The 22,380-nt window shown below is 46.9% G+C and overlaps 1 protein-coding gene across 1 annotated transcript in view; it reads left to right on the top strand.

The window, feature by feature from the left end:
- Positions 1-22,380, top strand: part of LOC139697769 (uncharacterized) — a 387,739-nt gene that overhangs the window by 213,202 nt on the left and 152,157 nt on the right. The window contains exon 3 of the mRNA XM_071596608.1: positions 1,093-1,254. Within this exon, the coding sequence (XP_071452709.1) occupies positions 1,144-1,254 (111 nt within the window). The 5' untranslated portion in view covers positions 1,093-1,143. The remainder of the gene's footprint in view (positions 1-1,092; positions 1,255-22,380) is intronic.

Raw genomic sequence — 22,380 nt, 5'->3', positions numbered from 1 at the left:
ATCAGTGTCTAGGGACTAGAATTTCAGTGTCTAAGTATCAGCGTCAAGGGCCCTCAGCATCTAGGGTAAAATTAGTTCCACTCAATTACATGCACTTTCACTGACCTCGTGTATTTTGTTGTCATAACCCTTCCCACATGACCTCATTAGAATTTCATTACATAATATACTGCTGTAAACAGTATTGCTTTCCCTGCTTTGCCTGTTTTTAAGTTTCCCTTTCCAATCCTCTCTCTCTGTGGGTGGACCCTCTCGCTTTCTGCAGTGTTGTGACGTACTCCCTACCTGTGCCCTTGGGGAAGATATCATTGTATATTGCATGTACACGTGGTAGTGGAATTTTGCTTCTTACTTTTCAAATTCAAGCTTGCACGTTTTTGGATTAATTTCATACTGCATCCTAAGGTGAAATTATTGGTTAGGCGATAGTATATGTATTTGCATGCGTGTAGGATGAAAGGATTTTTGTATGAATGTATAAGCCGCTGTGGGTATAATTTTGCATGCATATGTTGATTTTACTTATGTTTTTGTTCCTCTTTACGGGTGATGACCTAACACCACCCCCCCGCCACACGCCCTTGCGGAGGCTTGCGGGGTATTATGCAGATGTAGATATAGATGAATATACTCTGAATTTTCCCCTTAACCGCCAACTATGGAACTTCTTCAGATATTAATCCTCTGTTCATTCCATCCATTCCAAATTTCCCAATGCAGCGCTTGACATTGCTACGTTGCTTTAATATGCCGAGCGCAAGTATGTACCTCCAAAAAAATTACCATCTCTGTTTAGACTGACGTATGAATGCCCTAGCAAAAAATTGGGATTCCACTCATTTTGTTCGCTCTAGAATTCCACCACGTTTAAATTTACTCCTTTCAGAGTGCTGGCTTAAATTGTGTGCTTGAGCATCGATTTGATGAACGCAGATATGGGCTTTTATGGGCATTTAATTCGTTAGTCCGTCCAGTGCTGTCTAGAAAAATAATATCATAATTTTCTCCGTGAAGTTTGAAATTTCACGCAATTCATCTTCTATTTCATTTCGAGGACTAAAACGTCTCCTTCAACCTTAACATTTTTAATAGGGAGTGACGGAGAAGCCTCTTCTCGGGAATGCTGGGAAACCGGGAGGCAAGATGAAGGCAGGTGCCTCAGCCATATTTTATGACGCCCTCAACGGCGGCAGAGGGTGTTGCTGTCGCTTCCACGCCAGACACGCTGCCATCACCAGTGCCATCTACACCCTGGTGAGTTGGAAATGCCCTTAATTGCAGGATTACAGTTTCAACTCATTAATTGCACTCCTTAAAGAAATATTCAAGCCGTAGTCTTGCTGCATAGCCAGTATTTTCACTTATTTTGTACGACTCTGAGCACATTGGTGGTATAGTGTGGGAGTACAGTATGCCGCGCCTCAATCCGGACAAATTTCAATATGAAGTTGTCGCCCTATCGCAGTTCCACTGTAGGTCGCAATCGGCGTCCTTGAAAGCTATAGGCATCTAGGAAACAGTCATAACATCAAAATTGCCGAGATTTCACGTACAATTGCGGAATACAAACGAAGAGCCGCCATTATCGAAAGTGCTCGCGCTGGGCGTTATGTTTCGAAATAGTTCGATTCTTCTTCTGGTACCCCAGATCAACTGTTTACAATATTGTGGCTGAGTAAAATGCTTCGGAGAAGTCTGGGAAAGATTTCGCTGACCCGGCGAGGAAATCTCATTCGAGGAAACGGGTGCTTGTCCGGAGTTAAGCGCCGTATCGTGTATGACTTGGATGAAGTAATAAATCCAATATTTATTTAACTTTAATGTTTAATATGATATTATGTAAAGACTACCTGCCGGAAAATAATCCTCCGACTTGTGGTAACAACAATTTTTAAGAACTTTTACATTTGATTCATGAGAAAACTTTGATATTATGCTAATGCAGGAATTTCGGGAATGATCGGAGCTTGCTACGCCTTTTGATATACATTTTATATAGGGGAATACATCTCCTTGTGTCGACAAATCATTAGTCTTTCGGCAATGTGTACATCTTTATATTTAAATTAATTATGCTAAAATTAAATAAACTCTCTCCTCTGTACGGAACGAATCTTCCTGATTTAGACTGACTGACAGAGTTTAAAACCGTTTCTGATAAAATTCCTACTTCAATATTATCGGGAACATAATGATGATTGTTATCACAGACAAATAGGAATGATAATTTCACATCAAATCAAATCAAAGTAGTCGGCATGGACTGGAAGGCATTGATAGTTTTACCCTGACTCAAGATGTACTCAAAACCTCTCCACAACCTAGAGCGAAAATTTCGGACTAACAACGCGTTTCCTCATTCGGAAGAAACATCATATAAAAGATTCAAAAATTGCTATAAAAATATTTTTTTTAATGATTTCCACATTTTTCGGGCTGCGTCCGCGTATGTCGTTTAAAAGTACAACAGTTTCGCCAGCTATCCTGCTGGCGTCCTCAGGTCAAGGATGAAAAGAAGCTTGTTGTCCCGTCTTATATAGGAAAAATCCGGCGCCAATACCGGGAAATTTCTTGGCCAATCAGGGAACGTCCTCATATTTGCGCGGGATTATTCGTTTCCACGCACTGTGGAGTGGATATCCATCCTCTCTGTTAAAATTTTTTGGCCTTTTAACGATTTCAATGGCCTCTCTGATTATTCTCTGGAAGTATTTTCCTTCTTTCGCTATTATTTTAGCGTCGTCGAAGAGAATAGAGTGTCCAGGTTCACTCCAGGCGTGCTCAGCGATGGCCGATGCTCTAAACTGTTTGGCCTTGGTTGCCCTCTGGTGTTCACTCATGCGTGTTTTCAGCGCTCTGCACGTTTCACCGATGTACCATTTGCCACAGGAGCATGGCACTTGGTACACGCCTTCTGATATTAACGGTGAAATTCCATCCTTGGGTCCGGGTAGGGTGTCAGCTATCTTGGTGACGCAGTTGAATCTGGTCACCACATCATGTTTCCTTAAAGCCCTCGCGATTCTTTCCGAAGTCCCTGCGATGAAGGGGATGGTGACGTAAGCCTTCGGACGTGGTCTGGAGTCTTCCTCTCTGTCAGGAACAGCGGTGGTTTGTCTCTTCTTTTCTTCCTTCTCGGCCCTTTTTTGGATCATATGAGCGCTGTATCCATTCCTTTGCAGGGCATTTGTCAAGTGTTTCTTCTCGTTGGCAATAGAATCGGAGTCACATATTTTATATGCTCGGTTGACAAGTGTGTCTACCAGTGAGGTCTTCTGACTGGGATGGTGGTGCGATGCAGCATTAAGGTAGCGGTCGGTGTGAGTAGGCTTCCTGTATACTCTGTGTCCAAGCCTCCCATTCCCTGTATTTCTCTTCACCATGACGTCCAAGAAGGGCAGTTGATGATCCTTTTCCACCTCCATAGTGAAGTGGATGGCTTGATGCTGTGAGTTCAGATGTTTCAGGAACTTTTTTAATTCTTCCTCTCCGTGTGACCAAATGACAAAAGTGTCGTCGACATATCTTAGCCACAGTGAGGGCCGCTTGTCGCAGGATTCCAGTGCTTTCTTTTCGAAGCTCTCCATGTAGAGGTTGGCCACAACCGGGGAGAGGGGTGAGCCCATCGCAGCTCCTTCCATCTGCTCGTAATGGTCACCATTCCATAGGAAGAAGGAATTGCGGAGGCAATGCTCCACCAATCCTGGAAAGTCCTTAGGGATTCCGCGGGAGGTGAGTTCCTTGATGATATTCAGCGATTCCTCAATAGGGACGCTGGTGAAAAGCGATTCAACATCGAAGCTGACCATGAGATCGTTGTCGTGGATGGTGATGTTTCTTATTACGTCAATGAAATGCGTCGAGTTTTTTACGAAGCTGGGTGTCTGTCCGACGTGGTCCTGCAGAGACCGCGCCAAGTACTTGGCGAGTTGGTAAGTCGGAGCGTCAATCTGGCTCACAATCGGTCGGAGAGGTACATCCTTCTTGTGAATTTTGGGCAGGCCGTACAGTCTCGGTGGTTTCGGTGCAGTCGGAAGCAGGCGTCGTTGCTCTTCTTTTGGAATAAGCGATCGTTTAATGATAGCCCTTGTGCTTCTCTCCGTCTTGGCAGTCGGATCGCTTTTCAATTTCCTATAAGTCGGACTGCTGAGGATGAGCGATATTTTCCCTTCGTAATCCTCTCTATTTATCAGGACTGTTGCGTTGCCTTTGTCAGCTGGTAAAATGATTATACTCTCGTTGTCCCTTAGCTCCTTCAGTGCTCTCCTTTCTTTGCCGATGGTGTTTGATCTTGGTGGTTTTGCGCCATGGAGGATACGTGCGACATCTTCTCGGATTTCGTCGGCGGCCGCCTTCGGAAGTCTCCGGATCGATGACTCTACCTCCGCGATGATCTTCTCAAGTGGTATCGTCCTTGGGGTCAAAGCGAAGTTCAGACCCTTAGATAAGACTGCGAGGGTGGCTTCATCTAAATGAAGGTCCGTCAAGTTCACAACCGATTGGCCATTGTCAGCCCCATTAATCGAGGTCAGTGGATGCTGCTTACAATGAAGTTTGTTGAATTTGTTGACTTGCTTTTCCCGCGTCGCCATTAGACTGGCTCGGGAAGAGTCGTACGTAATCCGCTCGGTTGTGTCCCAATCGTCAGCTTGTAGGGTGGCAGCCAGCTCCAAATGAATATAGTACAATTCTTCGGAGAGGCGGTCGAGGTTCCAACGTTTATCGTGAATTCTCTCTCTCAGAAGGTCTTCGCTGCAGCGGCGGAGGATCTTCTTAGCCTTGGGTGTGTTCAGGTGGTGTTTGACTTCTACGCAGGTAGGAATCGTCTCCGTGTCTCTGCATCGTTGAAGGAACGCTAACGATGTCAAAAGTCTCTCCTTCCTCGTTCTGAGCTTCTCGAATCTCCTTATCTTCCTGTGAATCTCCTCCCCGTAGAGGTGAGTAATGTTCGTTCGAAGGTTTCCGCGGCGATGAGTAGGTGATTTCCACATTTTTCGGGCTGCGTCCGCGTATGTCGTTTAAAAGTACAACAGTTTCGCCAGCTATCCTGCTGGCGTCCTCAGGTCAAGGATGAAAAGAAGCTTGTTGTCCCGTCTTATATAGGAAAAATCCGGCGCCAATACCGGGAAATTTCTTGGCCAATCAGGGAACGTCCTCATATTTGCGCGGGATTATTCGTTTCCACGCACTGTGGAGTGGATATCCATCCTCTCTGTTAAAATTTTTTGGCCTTTTAACGATTTCAATGGCCTCTCTGATTATTCTCTGGAAGTATTTTCCTTCTTTCGCTATTATTTTAGCGTCGTCGAAGAGAATAGAGTGTCCAGGTTCACTCCAGGCGTGCTCAGCGATGGCCGATGCTCTAAACTGTTTGGCCTTGGTTGCCCTCTGGTGTTCACTCATGCGTGTTTTCAGCGCTCTGCACGTTTCACCGATGTACCATTTGCCACAGGAGCATGGCACTTGGTACACGCCTTCTGATATTAACGGTGAAATTCCATCCTTGGGTCCGGGTAGGGTGTCAGCTATCTTGGTGACGCAGTTGAATCTGGTCACCACATCATGTTTCCTTAAAGCCCTCGCGATTCTTTCCGAAGTCCCTGCGATGAAGGGGATGGTGACGTAAGCCTTCGGACGTGGTCTGGAGTCTTCCTCTCTGTCAGGAACAGCGGTGGTTTGTCTCTTCTTTTCTTCCTTCTCGGCCCTTTTTTGGATCATATGAGCGCTGTATCCATTCCTTTGCAGGGCATTTGTCAAGTGTTTCTTCTCGTTGGCAATAGAATCGGAGTCACATATTTTATATGCTCGGTTGACAAGTGTGTCTACCAGTGAGGTCTTCTGACTGGGATGGTGGTGCGATGCAGCATTAAGGTAGCGGTCGGTGTGAGTAGGCTTCCTGTATACTCTGTGTCCAAGCCTCCCATTCCCTGTATTTCTCTTCACCATGACGTCCAAGAAGGGCAGTTGATGATCCTTTTCCACCTCCATAGTGAAGTGGATGGCTTGATGCTGTGAGTTCAGATGTTTCAGGAACTTTTTTAATTCTTCCTCTCCGTGTGACCAAATGACAAAAGTGTCGTCGACATATCTTAGCCACAGTGAGGGCCGCTTGTCGCAGGATTCCAGTGCTTTCTTTTCGAAGCTCTCCATGTAGAGGTTGGCCACAACCGGGGAGAGGGGTGAGCCCATCGCAGCTCCTTCCATCTGCTCGTAATGGTCACCATTCCATAGGAAGAAGGAATTGCGGAGGCAATGCTCCACCAATCCTGGAAAGTCCTTAGGGATTCCGCGGGAGGTGAGTTCCTTGATGATATTCAGCGATTCCTCAATAGGGACGCTGGTGAAAAGCGATTCAACATCGAAGCTGACCATGAGATCGTTGTCGTGGATGGTGATGTTTCTTATTACGTCAATGAAATGCGTCGAGTTTTTTACGAAGCTGGGTGTCTGTCCGACGTGGTCCTGCAGAGACCGCGCCAAGTACTTGGCGAGTTGGTAAGTCGGAGCGTCAATCTGGCTCACAATCGGTCGGAGAGGTACATCCTTCTTGTGAATTTTGGGCAGGCCGTACAGTCTCGGTGGTTTCGGTGCAGTCGGAAGCAGGCGTCGTTGCTCTTCTTTTGGAATAAGCGATCGTTTAATGATAGCCCTTGTGCTTCTCTCCGTCTTGGCAGTCGGATCGCTTTTCAATTTCCTATAAGTCGGACTGCTGAGGATGAGCGATATTTTCCCTTCGTAATCCTCTCTATTTATCAGGACTGTTGCGTTGCCTTTGTCAGCTGGTAAAATGATTATACTCTCGTTGTCCCTTAGCTCCTTCAGTGCTCTCCTTTCTTTGCCGATGGTGTTTGATCTTGGTGGTTTTGCGCCATGGAGGATACGTGCGACATCTTCTCGGATTTCGTCGGCGGCCGCCTTCGGAAGTCTCCGGATCGATGACTCTACCTCCGCGATGATCTTCTCAAGTGGTATCGTCCTTGGGGTCAAAGCGAAGTTCAGACCCTTAGATAAGACTGCGAGGGTGGCTTCATCTAAATGAAGGTCCGTCAAGTTCACAACCGATTGGCCATTGTCAGCCCCATTAATCGAGGTCAGTGGATGCTGCTTACAATGAAGTTTGTTGAATTTGTTGACTTGCTTTTCCCGCGTCGCCATTAGACTGGCTCGGGAAGAGTCGTACGTAATCCGCTCGGTTGTGTCCCAATCGTCAGCTTGTAGGGTGGCAGCCAGCTCCAAATGAATATAGTACAATTCTTCGGAGAGGCGGTCGAGGTTCCAACGTTTATCGTGAATTCTCTCTCTCAGAAGGTCTTCGCTGCAGCGGCGGAGGATCTTCTTAGCCTTGGGTGTGTTCAGGTGGTGTTTGACTTCTACGCAGGTAGGAATCGTCTCCGTGTCTCTGCATCGTTGAAGGAACGCTAACGATGTCAAAAGTCTCTCCTTCCTCGTTCTGAGCTTCTCGAATCTCCTTATCTTCCTGTGAATCTCCTCCCCGTAGAGGTGAGTAATGTTCGTTCGAAGGTTTCCGCGGCGATGAGTAGGTGATTTCCACATTTTTCGGGCTGCGTCCGCGTATGTCGTTTAAAAGTACAACAGTTTCGCCAGCTATCCTGCTGGCGTCCTCAGGTCAAGGATGAAAAGAAGCTTGTTGTCCCGTCTTATATAGGAAAAATCCGGCGCCAATACCGGGAAATTTCTTGGCCAATCAGGGAACGTCCTCATATTTGCGCGGGATTATTCGTTTCCACGCACTGTGGAGTGGATATCCATCCTCTCTGTTAAAATTTTTTGGCCTTTTAACGATTTCAATGGCCTCTCTGATTATTCTCTGGAAGTATTTTCCTTCTTTCGCTATTATTTTAGCGTCGTCGAAGAGAATAGAGTGTCCAGGTTCACTCCAGGCGTGCTCAGCGATGGCCGATGCTCTAAACTGTTTGGCCTTGGTTGCCCTCTGGTGTTCACTCATGCGTGTTTTCAGCGCTCTGCACGTTTCACCGATGTACCATTTGCCACAGGAGCATGGCACTTGGTACACGCCTTCTGATATTAACGGTGAAATTCCATCCTTGGGTCCGGGTAGGGTGTCAGCTATCTTGGTGACGCAGTTGAATCTGGTCACCACATCATGTTTCCTTAAAGCCCTCGCGATTCTTTCCGAAGTCCCTGCGATGAAGGGGATGGTGACGTAAGCCTTCGGACGTGGTCTGGAGTCTTCCTCTCTGTCAGGAACAGCGGTGGTTTGTCTCTTCTTTTCTTCCTTCTCGGCCCTTTTTTGGATCATATGAGCGCTGTATCCATTCCTTTGCAGGGCATTTGTCAAGTGTTTCTTCTCGTTGGCAATAGAATCGGAGTCACATATTTTATATGCTCGGTTGACAAGTGTGTCTACCAGTGAGGTCTTCTGACTGGGATGGTGGTGCGATGCAGCATTAAGGTAGCGGTCGGTGTGAGTAGGCTTCCTGTATACTCTGTGTCCAAGCCTCCCATTCCCTGTATTTCTCTTCACCATGACGTCCAAGAAGGGCAGTTGATGATCCTTTTCCACCTCCATAGTGAAGTGGATGGCTTGATGCTGTGAGTTCAGATGTTTCAGGAACTTTTTTAATTCTTCCTCTCCGTGTGACCAAATGACAAAAGTGTCGTCGACATATCTTAGCCACAGTGAGGGCCGCTTGTCGCAGGATTCCAGTGCTTTCTTTTCGAAGCTCTCCATGTAGAGGTTGGCCACAACCGGGGAGAGGGGTGAGCCCATCGCAGCTCCTTCCATCTGCTCGTAATGGTCACCATTCCATAGGAAGAAGGAATTGCGGAGGCAATGCTCCACCAATCCTGGAAAGTCCTTAGGGATTCCGCGGGAGGTGAGTTCCTTGATGATATTCAGCGATTCCTCAATAGGGACGCTGGTGAAAAGCGATTCAACATCGAAGCTGACCATGAGATCGTTGTCGTGGATGGTGATGTTTCTTATTACGTCAATGAAATGCGTCGAGTTTTTTACGAAGCTGGGTGTCTGTCCGACGTGGTCCTGCAGAGACCGCGCCAAGTACTTGGCGAGTTGGTAAGTCGGAGCGTCAATCTGGCTCACAATCGGTCGGAGAGGTACATCCTTCTTGTGAATTTTGGGCAGGCCGTACAGTCTCGGTGGTTTCGGTGCAGTCGGAAGCAGGCGTCGTTGCTCTTCTTTTGGAATAAGCGATCGTTTAATGATAGCCCTTGTGCTTCTCTCCGTCTTGGCAGTCGGATCGCTTTTCAATTTCCTATAAGTCGGACTGCTGAGGATGAGCGATATTTTCCCTTCGTAATCCTCTCTATTTATCAGGACTGTTGCGTTGCCTTTGTCAGCTGGTAAAATGATTATACTCTCGTTGTCCCTTAGCTCCTTCAGTGCTCTCCTTTCTTTGCCGATGGTGTTTGATCTTGGTGGTTTTGCGCCATGGAGGATACGTGCGACATCTTCTCGGATTTCGTCGGCGGCCGCCTTCGGAAGTCTCCGGATCGATGACTCTACCTCCGCGATGATCTTCTCAAGTGGTATCGTCCTTGGGGTCAAAGCGAAGTTCAGACCCTTAGATAAGACTGCGAGGGTGGCTTCATCTAAATGAAGGTCCGTCAAGTTCACAACCGATTGGCCATTGTCAGCCCCATTAATCGAGGTCAGTGGATGCTGCTTACAATGAAGTTTGTTGAATTTGTTGACTTGCTTTTCCCGCGTCGCCATTAGACTGGCTCGGGAAGAGTCGTACGTAATCCGCTCGGTTGTGTCCCAATCGTCAGCTTGTAGGGTGGCAGCCAGCTCCAAATGAATATAGTACAATTCTTCGGAGAGGCGGTCGAGGTTCCAACGTTTATCGTGAATTCTCTCTCTCAGAAGGTCTTCGCTGCAGCGGCGGAGGATCTTCTTAGCCTTGGGTGTGTTCAGGTGGTGTTTGACTTCTACGCAGGTAGGAATCGTCTCCGTGTCTCTGCATCGTTGAAGGAACGCTAACGATGTCAAAAGTCTCTCCTTCCTCGTTCTGAGCTTCTCGAATCTCCTTATCTTCCTGTGAATCTCCTCCCCGTAGAGGTGAGTAATGTTCGTTCGAAGGTTTCCGCGGCGATGAGTAGGTGATTTCCACATTTTTCGGGCTGCGTCCGCGTATGTCGTTTAAAAGTACAACAGTTTCGCCAGCTATCCTGCTGGCGTCCTCAGGTCAAGGATGAAAAGAAGCTTGTTGTCCCGTCTTATATAGGAAAAATCCGGCGCCAATACCGGGAAATTTCTTGGCCAATCAGGGAACGTCCTCATATTTGCGCGGGATTATTCGTTTCCACGCACTGTGGAGTGGATATCCATCCTCTCTGTTAAAATTTTTTGGCCTTTTAACGATTTCAATGGCCTCTCTGATTATTCTCTGGAAGTATTTTCCTTCTTTCGCTATTATTTTAGCGTCGTCGAAGAGAATAGAGTGTCCAGGTTCACTCCAGGCGTGCTCAGCGATGGCCGATGCTCTAAACTGTTTGGCCTTGGTTGCCCTCTGGTGTTCACTCATGCGTGTTTTCAGCGCTCTGCACGTTTCACCGATGTACCATTTGCCACAGGAGCATGGCACTTGGTACACGCCTTCTGATATTAACGGTGAAATTCCATCCTTGGGTCCGGGTAGGGTGTCAGCTATCTTGGTGACGCAGTTGAATCTGGTCACCACATCATGTTTCCTTAAAGCCCTCGCGATTCTTTCCGAAGTCCCTGCGATGAAGGGGATGGTGACGTAAGCCTTCGGACGTGGTCTGGAGTCTTCCTCTCTGTCAGGAACAGCGGTGGTTTGTCTCTTCTTTTCTTCCTTCTCGGCCCTTTTTTGGATCATATGAGCGCTGTATCCATTCCTTTGCAGGGCATTTGTCAAGTGTTTCTTCTCGTTGGCAATAGAATCGGAGTCACATATTTTATATGCTCGGTTGACAAGTGTGTCTACCAGTGAGGTCTTCTGACTGGGATGGTGGTGCGATGCAGCATTAAGGTAGCGGTCGGTGTGAGTAGGCTTCCTGTATACTCTGTGTCCAAGCCTCCCATTCCCTGTATTTCTCTTCACCATGACGTCCAAGAAGGGCAGTTGATGATCCTTTTCCACCTCCATAGTGAAGTGGATGGCTTGATGCTGTGAGTTCAGATGTTTCAGGAACTTTTTTAATTCTTCCTCTCCGTGTGACCAAATGACAAAAGTGTCGTCGACATATCTTAGCCACAGTGAGGGCCGCTTGTCGCAGGATTCCAGTGCTTTCTTTTCGAAGCTCTCCATGTAGAGGTTGGCCACAACCGGGGAGAGGGGTGAGCCCATCGCAGCTCCTTCCATCTGCTCGTAATGGTCACCATTCCATAGGAAGAAGGAATTGCGGAGGCAATGCTCCACCAATCCTGGAAAGTCCTTAGGGATTCCGCGGGAGGTGAGTTCCTTGATGATATTCAGCGATTCCTCAATAGGGACGCTGGTGAAAAGCGATTCAACATCGAAGCTGACCATGAGATCGTTGTCGTGGATGGTGATGTTTCTTATTACGTCAATGAAATGCGTCGAGTTTTTTACGAAGCTGGGTGTCTGTCCGACGTGGTCCTGCAGAGACCGCGCCAAGTACTTGGCGAGTTGGTAAGTCGGAGCGTCAATCTGGCTCACAATCGGTCGGAGAGGTACATCCTTCTTGTGAATTTTGGGCAGGCCGTACAGTCTCGGTGGTTTCGGTGCAGTCGGAAGCAGGCGTCGTTGCTCTTCTTTTGGAATAAGCGATCGTTTAATGATAGCCCTTGTGCTTCTCTCCGTCTTGGCAGTCGGATCGCTTTTCAATTTCCTATAAGTCGGACTGCTGAGGATGAGCGATATTTTCCCTTCGTAATCCTCTCTATTTATCAGGACTGTTGCGTTGCCTTTGTCAGCTGGTAAAATGATTATACTCTCGTTGTCCCTTAGCTCCTTCAGTGCTCTCCTTTCTTTGCCGATGGTGTTTGATCTTGGTGGTTTTGCGCCATGGAGGATACGTGCGACATCTTCTCGGATTTCGTCGGCGGCCGCCTTCGGAAGTCTCCGGATCGATGACTCTACCTCCGCGATGATCTTCTCAAGTGGTATCGTCCTTGGGGTCAAAGCGAAGTTCAGACCCTTAGATAAGACTGCGAGGGTGGCTTCATCTAAATGAAGGTCCGTCAAGTTCACAACCGATTGGCCATTGTCAGCCCCATTAATCGAGGTCAGTGGATGCTGCTTACAATGAAGTTTGTTGAATTTGTTGACTTGCTTTTCCCGCGTCGCCATTAGACTGGCTCGGGAAGAGTCGTACGTAATCCGCTCGGTTGTGTCCCAATCGTCAGCTTGTAGGGTGGCAGCCAGCTCCAAATGAATATAGTACAATTCTTCGGAGAGGCGGTCGAGGTTCCAACGTTTATCGTGAATTCTCTCTCTCAGAAGGTCTTCGCTGCAGCGGCGGAGGATCTTCTTAGCCTTGGGTGTGTTCAGGTGGTGTTTGACTTCTACGCAGGTAGGAATCGTCTCCGTGTCTCTGCATCGTTGAAGGAACGCTAACGATGTCAAAAGTCTCTCCTTCCTCGTTCTGAGCTTCTCGAATCTCCTTATCTTCCTGTGAATCTCCTCCCCGTAGAGGTGAGTAATGTTCGTTCGAAGGTTTCCGCGGCGATGAGTAGGTGATTTCCACATTTTTCGGGCTGCGTCCGCGGCCCGAATGCTGCATCGCACCACCATCCCAGTCAGAAGACCTCACTGGTAGACACACTTGTCAACCGAGCATATAAAATATGTGACTCCGATTCTATTGCCAACGAGAAGAAACACTTGACAAATGCCCTGCAAAGGAATGGATACAGCGCTCATATGATCCAAAAAAGGGCCGAGAAGGAAGAAAAGAAGAGACAAACCACCGCTGTTCCTGACAGAGAGGAAGACTCCAGACCACGTCCGAAGGCTTACGTCACCATCCCCTTCATCGCAGGGACTTCGGAAAGAATCGCGAGGGCTTTAAGGAAACATGATGTGGTGACCAGATTCAACTGCGTCACCAAGATAGCTGACACCCTACCCGGACCCAAGGATGGAATTTCACCGTTAATATCAGAAGGCGTGTACCAAGTGCCATGCTCCTGTGGCAAATGGTACATCGGTGAAACGTGCAGAGCGCTGAAAACACGCATGAGTGAACACCAGAGGGCAACCAAGGCCAAACAGTTTAGAGCATCGGCCATCGCTGAGCACGCCTGGAGTGAACCTGGACACTCTATTCTCTTCGACGACGCTAAAATAATAGCGAAAGAAGGAAAATACTTCCAGAGAATAATCAGAGAGGCCATTGAAATCGTTAAAAGGCCAAAAAATTTTAACAGAGAGGATGGATATCCACTCCACAGTGCGTGGAAACGAATAATCCCGCGCAAATATGAGGACGTTCCCTGATTGGCCAAGAAATTTCCCGGTATTGGCGCCGGATTTTTCCTATATAAGACGGGACAACAAGCTTCTTTTCATCCTTGACCTGAGGACGCCAGCAGGATAGCTGGCGAAACTGTTGTACTTTTAAACGACATACGCGGACGCAGCCCGAAAAATGTGGAAATCACCTACTCATCGCCGCGGAAACCTTCGAACGAACATTACTCACCTCTACGGGGAGGAGATTCACAGGAAGATAAGGAGATTCGAGAAGCTCAGAACGAGGAAGGAGAGACTTTTGACATCGTTAGCGTTCCTTCAACGATGCAGAGACACGGAGACGATTCCTACCTGCGTAGAAGTCAAACACCACCTGAACACACCCAAGGCTAAGAAGATCCTCCGCCGCTGCAGCGAAGACCTTCTGAGAGAGAGAATTCACGATAAACGTTGGAACCTCGACCGCCTCTCCGAAGAATTGTACTATATTCATTTGGAGCTGGCTGCCACCCTACAAGCTGACGATTGGGACACAACCGAGCGGATTACGTACGACTCTTCCCGAGCCAGTCTAATGGCGACGCGGGAAAAGCAAGTCAACAAATTCAACAAACTTCATTGTAAGCAGCATCCACTGACCTCGATTAATGGGGCTGACAATGGCCAATCGGTTGTGAACTTGACGGACCTTCATTTAGATGAAGCCACCCTCGCAGTCTTATCTAAGGGTCTGAACTTCGCTTTGACCCCAAGGACGATACCACTTGAGAAGATCATCGCGGAGGTAGAGTCATCGATCCGGAGACTTCCGAAGGCGGCCGCCGACGAAATCCGAGAAGATGTCGCACGTATCCTCCATGGCGCAAAACCACCAAGATCAAACACCATCGGCAAAGAAAGGAGAGCACTGAAGGAGCTAAGGGACAACGAGAGTATAATCATTTTACCAGCTGACAAAGGCAACGCAACAGTCCTGATAAATAGAGAGGATTACGAAGGGAAAATATCGCTCATCCTCAGCAGTCCGACTTATAGGAAATTGAAAAGCGATCCGACTGCCAAGACGGAGAGAAGCACAAGGGCTATCATTAAACGATCGCTTATTCCAAAAGAAGAGCAACGACGCCTGCTTCCGACTGCACCGAAACCACCGAGACTGTACGGCCTGCCCAAAATTCACAAGAAGGATGTACCTCTCCGACCGATTGTGAGCCAGATTGACGCTCCGACTTACCAACTCGCCAAGTACTTGGCGCGGTCTCTGCAGGACCACGTCGGACAGACACCCAGCTTCGTAAAAAACTCGACGCATTTCATTGACGTAATAAGAAACATCACCATCCACGACAACGATCTCATGGTCAGCTTCGATGTTGAATCGCTTTTCACCAGCGTCCCTATTGAGGAATCGCTGAATATCATCAAGGAACTCACCTCCCGCGGAATCCCTAAGGACTTTCCAGGATTGGTGGAGCATTGCCTCCGCAATTCCTTCTTCCTATGGAATGGTGACCATTACGAGCAGATGGAAGGAGCTGCGATGGGCTCACCCCTCTCCCCGGTTGTGGCCAACCTCTACATGGAGAGCTTCGAAAAGAAAGCACTGGAATCCTGCGACAAGCGGCCCTCACTGTGGCTAAGATATGTCGACGACACTTTTGTCATTTGGTCACACGGAGAGGAAGAATTAAAAAAGTTCCTGAAACATCTGAACTCACAGCATCAAGCCATCCACTTCACTATGGAGGTGGAAAAGGATCATCAACTGCCCTTCTTGGACGTCATGGTGAAGAGAAATACAGGGAATGGGAGGCTTGGACACAGAGTATACAGGAAGCCTACTCACACCGACCGCTACCTTAATGCTGCATCGCACCACCATCCCAGTCAGAAGACCTCACTGGTAGACACACTTGTCAACCGAGCATATAAAATATGTGACTCCGATTCTATTGCCAACGAGAAGAAACACTTGACAAATGCCCTGCAAAGGAATGGATACAGCGCTCATATGATCCAAAAAAGGGCCGAGAAGGAAGAAAAGAAGAGACAAACCACCGCTGTTCCTGACAGAGAGGAAGACTCCAGACCACGTCCGAAGGCTTACGTCACCATCCCCTTCATCGCAGGGACTTCGGAAAGAATCGCGAGGGCTTTAAGGAAACATGATGTGGTGACCAGATTCAACTGCGTCACCAAGATAGCTGACACCCTACCCGGACCCAAGGATGGAATTTCACCGTTAATATCAGAAGGCGTGTACCAAGTGCCATGCTCCTGTGGCAAATGGTACATCGGTGAAACGTGCAGAGCGCTGAAAACACGCATGAGTGAACACCAGAGGGCAACCAAGGCCAAACAGTTTAGAGCATCGGCCATCGCTGAGCACGCCTGGAGTGAACCTGGACACTCTATTCTCTTCGACGACGCTAAAATAATAGCGAAAGAAGGAAAATACTTCCAGAGAATAATCAGAGAGGCCATTGAAATCGTTAAAAGGCCAAAAAATTTTAACAGAGAGGATGGATATCCACTCCACAGTGCGTGGAAACGAATAATCCCGCGCAAATATGAGGACGTTCCCTGATTGGCCAAGAAATTTCCCGGTATTGGCGCCGGATTTTTCCTATATAAGACGGGACAACAAGCTTCTTTTCATCCTTGACCTGAGGACGCCAGCAGGATAGCTGGCGAAACTGTTGTACTTTTAAACGACATACGCGGACGCAGCCCGAAAAATGTGGAAATCACCTACTCATCGCCGCGGAAACCTTCGAACGAACATTACTCACCTCTACGGGGAGGAGATTCACAGGAAGATAAGGAGATTCGAGAAGCTCAGAACGAGGAAGGAGAGACTTTTGACATCGTTAGCGTTCCTTCAACGATGCAGAGACACGGAGACGATTCCTACCTGCGTAGAAGTCAAACACCACCTGAACACACCCAAGGCTAAGAAGATCCTCCGCCGCTGCAGCGAAGACCTTCTGAGAGAGAGAATTCACGATAAACGTTGGAACCTCGACCGCCTCTCCGAAGAATTGTACTATATTCATTTGGAGCTGGCTGCCACCCTACAAGCTGACGATTGGGACACAACCGAGCGGATTACGTACGACTCTTCCCGAGCCAGTCTAATGGCGACGCGGGAAAAGCAAGTCAACAAATTCAACAAACTTCATTGTAAGCAGCATCCACTGACCTCGATTAATGGGGCTGACAATGGCCAATCGGTTGTGAACTTGACGGACCTTCATTTAGATGAAGCCACCCTCGCAGTCTTATCTAAGGGTCTGAACTTCGCTTTGACCCCAAGGACGATACCACTTGAGAAGATCATCGCGGAGGTAGAGTCATCGATCCGGAGACTTCCGAAGGCGGCCGCCGACGAAATCCGAGAAGATGTCGCACGTATCCTCCATGGCGCAAAACCACCAAGATCAAACACCATCGGCAAAGAAAGGAGAGCACTGAAGGAGCTAAGGGACAACGAGAGTATAATCATTTTACCAGCTGACAAAGGCAACGCAACAGTCCTGATAAATAGAGAGGATTACGAAGGGAAAATATCGCTCATCCTCAGCAGTCCGACTTATAGGAAATTGAAAAGCGATCCGACTGCCAAGACGGAGAGAAGCACAAGGGCTATCATTAAACGATCGCTTATTCCAAAAGAAGAGCAACGACGCCTGCTTCCGACTGCACCGAAACCACCGAGACTGTACGGCCTGCCCAAAATTCACAAGAAGGATGTACCTCTCCGACCGATTGTGAGCCAGATTGACGCTCCGACTTACCAACTCGCCAAGTACTTGGCGCGGTCTCTGCAGGACCACGTCGGACAGACACCCAGCTTCGTAAAAAACTCGACGCATTTCATTGACGTAATAAGAAACATCACCATCCACGACAACGATCTCATGGTCAGCTTCGATGTTGAATCGCTTTTCACCAGCGTCCCTATTGAGGAATCGCTGAATATCATCAAGGAACTCACCTCCCGCGGAATCCCTAAGGACTTTCCAGGATTGGTGGAGCATTGCCTCCGCAATTCCTTCTTCCTATGGAATGGTGACCATTACGAGCAGATGGAAGGAGCTGCGATGGGCTCACCCCTCTCCCCGGTTGTGGCCAACCTCTACATGGAGAGCTTCGAAAAGAAAGCACTGGAATCCTGCGACAAGCGGCCCTCACTGTGGCTAAGATATGTCGACGACACTTTTGTCATTTGGTCACACGGAGAGGAAGAATTAAAAAAGTTCCTGAAACATCTGAACTCACAGCATCAAGCCATCCACTTCACTATGGAGGTGGAAAAGGATCATCAACTGCCCTTCTTGGACGTCATGGTGAAGAGAAATACAGGGAATGGGAGGCTTGGACACAGAGTATACAGGAAGCCTACTCACACCGACCGCTACCTTAATGCTGCATCGCACCACCATCCCAGTCAGAAGACCTCACTGGTAGACACACTTGTCAACCGAGCATATAAAATATGTGACTCCGATTCTATTGCCAACGAGAAGAAACACTTGACAAATGCCCTGCAAAGGAATGGATACAGCGCTCATATGATCCAAAAAAGGGCCGAGAAGGAAGAAAAGAAGAGACAAACCACCGCTGTTCCTGACAGAGAGGAAGACTCCAGACCACGTCCGAAGGCTTACGTCACCATCCCCTTCATCGCAGGGACTTCGGAAAGAATCGCGAGGGCTTTAAGGAAACATGATGTGGTGACCAGATTCAACTGCGTCACCAAGATAGCTGACACCCTACCCGGACCCAAGGATGGAATTTCACCGTTAATATCAGAAGGCGTGTACCAAGTGCCATGCTCCTGTGGCAAATGGTACATCGGTGAAACGTGCAGAGCGCTGAAAACACGCATGAGTGAACACCAGAGGGCAACCAAGGCCAAACAGTTTAGAGCATCGGCCATCGCTGAGCACGCCTGGAGTGAACCTGGACACTCTATTCTCTTCGACGACGCTAAAATAATAGCGAAAGAAGGAAAATACTTCCAGAGAATAATCAGAGAGGCCATTGAAATCGTTAAAAGGCCAAAAAAATTTAACAGAGAGGATGGATATCCACTCCACAGTGCGTGGAAACGAATAATCCCGCGCAAATATGAGGACGTTCCCTGATTGGCCAAGAAATTTCCCGGTATTGGCGCCGGATTTTTCCTATATAAGACGGGACAACAAGCTTCTTTTCATCCTTGACCTGAGGACGCCAGCAGGATAGCTGGCGAAACTGTTGTACTTTTAAACGACATACGCGGACGCAGCCCGAAAAATGTGGAAATCACCTACTCATCGCCGCGGAAACCTTCGAACGAATATTTTTTTTAATGTTCATCGTGTTTAAAGTTGGAACAAGTATGAATACGGGAAAATGTGCCTCTTTTTTTTAAGACGTTAAACATCATTTTTTTAATAATTATTCGCAAAACTGTGAGGTGAGTAACATTCAGTTTATGATACCCCTCAGCTCACAGTACTCTCAAATTGGTACTAGACCATGTACTAATGCTAAAGCTTCTATTTAACCATCATCTAATTATGTGCATTGTTGACCGATGGGTGAATAACTTAGCGGTATCTCTTTTGTCGTTGAAATGTAGCAAACCTTGAAATCTGGGTGACTCCTAGTTATGTATGTAGTTATAGAGACACCTAGGCTTGTACCCAATTCCAGAATAAGTAATTATGAAACAGATAATTACCGAATCTTTCTTGGGCTTCTCTGTTTGAATATATTCAATATTAATCTCAAATTTTCGAACCCCACGCCGGGAGCACTGTAACGATGACCTTCATTCCGATGATACGAAACGTTGGGATAAAATAAATCAACCGTCAACAGTCCATTAAAAAAATTTCCCAAATTTCATAAAACAGTATAGATCGGTAAAAAACAGCCTTGGATCTCAGTGACGAAGACAAATTTCAAAAATACATCGGATTTTTCATCAATAAATTTCCTTTATTTCAAAAAATGAACTCCGTCACGCTGTTGCAAATGGGAACTTTAAAAATAGTCCACACCGACGTAGATGTAAAGCGAAAAGTTTTATAAGGACCAATTTTAAGGTTTTATCACGGACGTAATATGGTGTTTTATTTCCTAATCCTTCACATTGAAGTTATCGCCTCCCGATGCGACTCCGAGCGCGCCTTTGAGCGAGTGACGGAGGGAAACAAAGGAGAGAGGGGACCGAGTCTCGCGAAAGAGGAAGGGAGCTGTTGGGCTCAGTCGAAGATGAAAAGGAGAGCTCCCTCCCTGAAAAGGAGAGCTCCCTCCGCTTTCGGCGATAATGACACCAATCCGAGCCGCAGCACCGCCTTCGGGCGGGCGGGCTTCCTTCCCTTCCAGCGAGTAAAATGGCGCAAGCCGAGCGAAACATTACGACCCAAAAAATGCCAAACACTTTTGTGTTTCTGTGCACCAGGTAAGCGATCCTCAATCTCTCCACCTCTAACCCGTTCCCAAACACACCGCTCAGTCCTCTAAGCGACATTACCCCTTTCGTCCCTGAGCAAGAGAGAGAGAGAGACCTTTTTAAAAAACCAAGAACAGGTAAGAAGAGAAGAATATAGACTCCGAAAAAAATTAATAAATTATTTTCATCTCCACGCCTATATTCGCATTTTTCCATACCGTTTTTCTCTCTTCTTTCACAACTGACATCCCCCTTTTCTGCCCACCCCCAAATACCACCCTCCCACCCGTAAAACCTTCTTCACCGTTTCGGTGAAGGATCCGGTATCTTCCCCGAGGCATTGTTATTCTCCTTTTGTCATCCCGCGCCCGAGGGCGCCCTTCAACGCTTCTTTCCGTCGAAACTTGCTCCTTACCTCCCCTTGCCGCCACCCTCGCGTTGCCGTCCCCGAAGGCAACGCCGACGCGACCAACCTTTCCTCTCCGCAGCGCCATTCATCGCGCGCTATTTCTGAGCCTAGGGTTCTCCATCATTCCCTCATCTCTTGTCGCTTTCTCGCCTCCTCTCTCAACTCCATTTCCTTCTGACCTTGAATCCACCATAAATATACACATACGCATACCTCTACATCCAGACGATGCCTCTCAAGCCGGGCGTATGGCGGTGGGTGTTAAAAGCATCACAGCAAGTAGAATCATTAGTTTACACATTAAATTAAGTACATATTAGCTCATATCCAAGCACACTAGTGTATGTACATTCTTATAATATGCTTCATGCAGTATTCCCTTTTTGAAAAGTTCATTCAATTTTACGTATGGCGTTTAAGTCGATTCAATTTGTTTGGGCGATTTTGTTCGACTTTTGGATGGATCGTGTATCGTGTGAGGGAAGAAAGAATGCTAGAATCTTTCTGTGAAGGTCTGCCTATCTTCTTCTCCTATTTTATCCTAATGGTCGAATGTAACAAAATAATGTGGCACGATAATAATCCCCTCGGACTCACATTAAATCTTAAATGTCCTGCAACTTTTTCTAAGTCTAAAGATTGCCTCATTTGTTCGATAATCAAGAGGCCCTCTACATAATTCATCCAGCACATGCTTGACCCTTGCTCTCTTCTCGAAGCAATGTTTAGCAAACCTAGCGAACTTACTCTGAACCTTGTCTAAATCTCTAATTAACGTTTTCTCCTGTAGATCCCAAATACTTGCGCGTATTCCACATTTGGTCTGACTAAACGTAAACAACACTGCACTCCTACTTTTTCATTGCATAATCCTACAACCCGTCTAAATAAACCTGGCTTAAGGATGACCCGCATATCCTTCTTATGTGTACCAAATGAAAGGTTTGATGTATGATAAACATAGAGCATACATGGATACTGGCATATATGTGCGTGCGAATGTGTAGATGTGTGTGTGTATACAGGTATGCATGCTCATATGTATGTATGTGTGTATATATATTTATATTATATATATATATATATATACATGAATAGATATATATGAATATACATATATATAATTATATACATACATATATATAAATATACATATATATACACACATTTATGTAGATTTTTAAAACATAGAAACACAAAGAAAGGACACTCACAAATGTAGTTTTGACGTTTCGAAGGCACGACCGTCGTCATCAGAATGGCGTTCTCGGGGAAGAACGGAGAGGACATTTGCGGGGGAAGGGTGAGGCAAGGAGAGGTAGGGGACCAATAGGAAATGAACAAGGGGGTGGGAGGGGATATTTTGGCAGCTATTGGATGCATTCAGTGGGATTGATTCAGTCCGGGGGGTTTAAATGACTGGGACACCCAGATATGCGCCATCTCGCAGGTTCTCACCTCTATGATACTTGCAGATTTGGGAAGGGTTCCAATCACGAAACGGAGAAGAAGCAGTCATCAAAAGGGTGTCCCAGGATATATATATATATATATATATATATATATATATATATATTTATTTATTTATTTATATATAATATACATAATATATATCATAATTTCATCGTGACAAAATGTGGCACACGATAGAATTACGCAAAAAATAATAAACTCATTTTTTTAATACTTCATTGGTCTTGCCACCTTGGTTGGTGAGAGGGGGTTATTGATGGAATATGTTGGGAAGGAGAAAAGGCAGGCGATTGGGGGAGGGGGATGATAAAGTATATGCAGAGAGTGGGGTGAGCGTTGGGTGAAGGGTCGGTGAGACAGCAGGAGAGGAATATACTTGTTAATGAGCAAGATATAATACGGGGGTTGAAAGGATTTCACAATGCATATGTATGCCTGTTCTACAGTCCTTGATTGGATAGATGTGGCTGTAGAATGGAGGGAGGGAAGAAATAACTGCTATGTTGCAGCAATTGTCAAAAGTTTTGTCGCATTAAAAACATTTAGGGGAACTGGGAGACATGCGGACGGAGAGAACGGGTTACAGGATGCCAATTCTTATATTGTGGACCGGGGCGCATTGGCCAAAGTGAAAAGACAGGGAG

This window comes from Hetaerina americana, unplaced genomic scaffold (assembly GCF_022747635.1).
Source record: "Hetaerina americana unplaced genomic scaffold, ioHetAmer1.1.p SCAF_8, whole genome shotgun sequence".
In the NCBI taxonomy this organism is placed as follows: Eukaryota; Metazoa; Arthropoda; class Insecta; order Odonata; family Calopterygidae; genus Hetaerina; species Hetaerina americana.
Note: the sequence above shows the minus strand (reverse complement) of the source record. Positions and strands in the feature narration are given on the sequence as shown.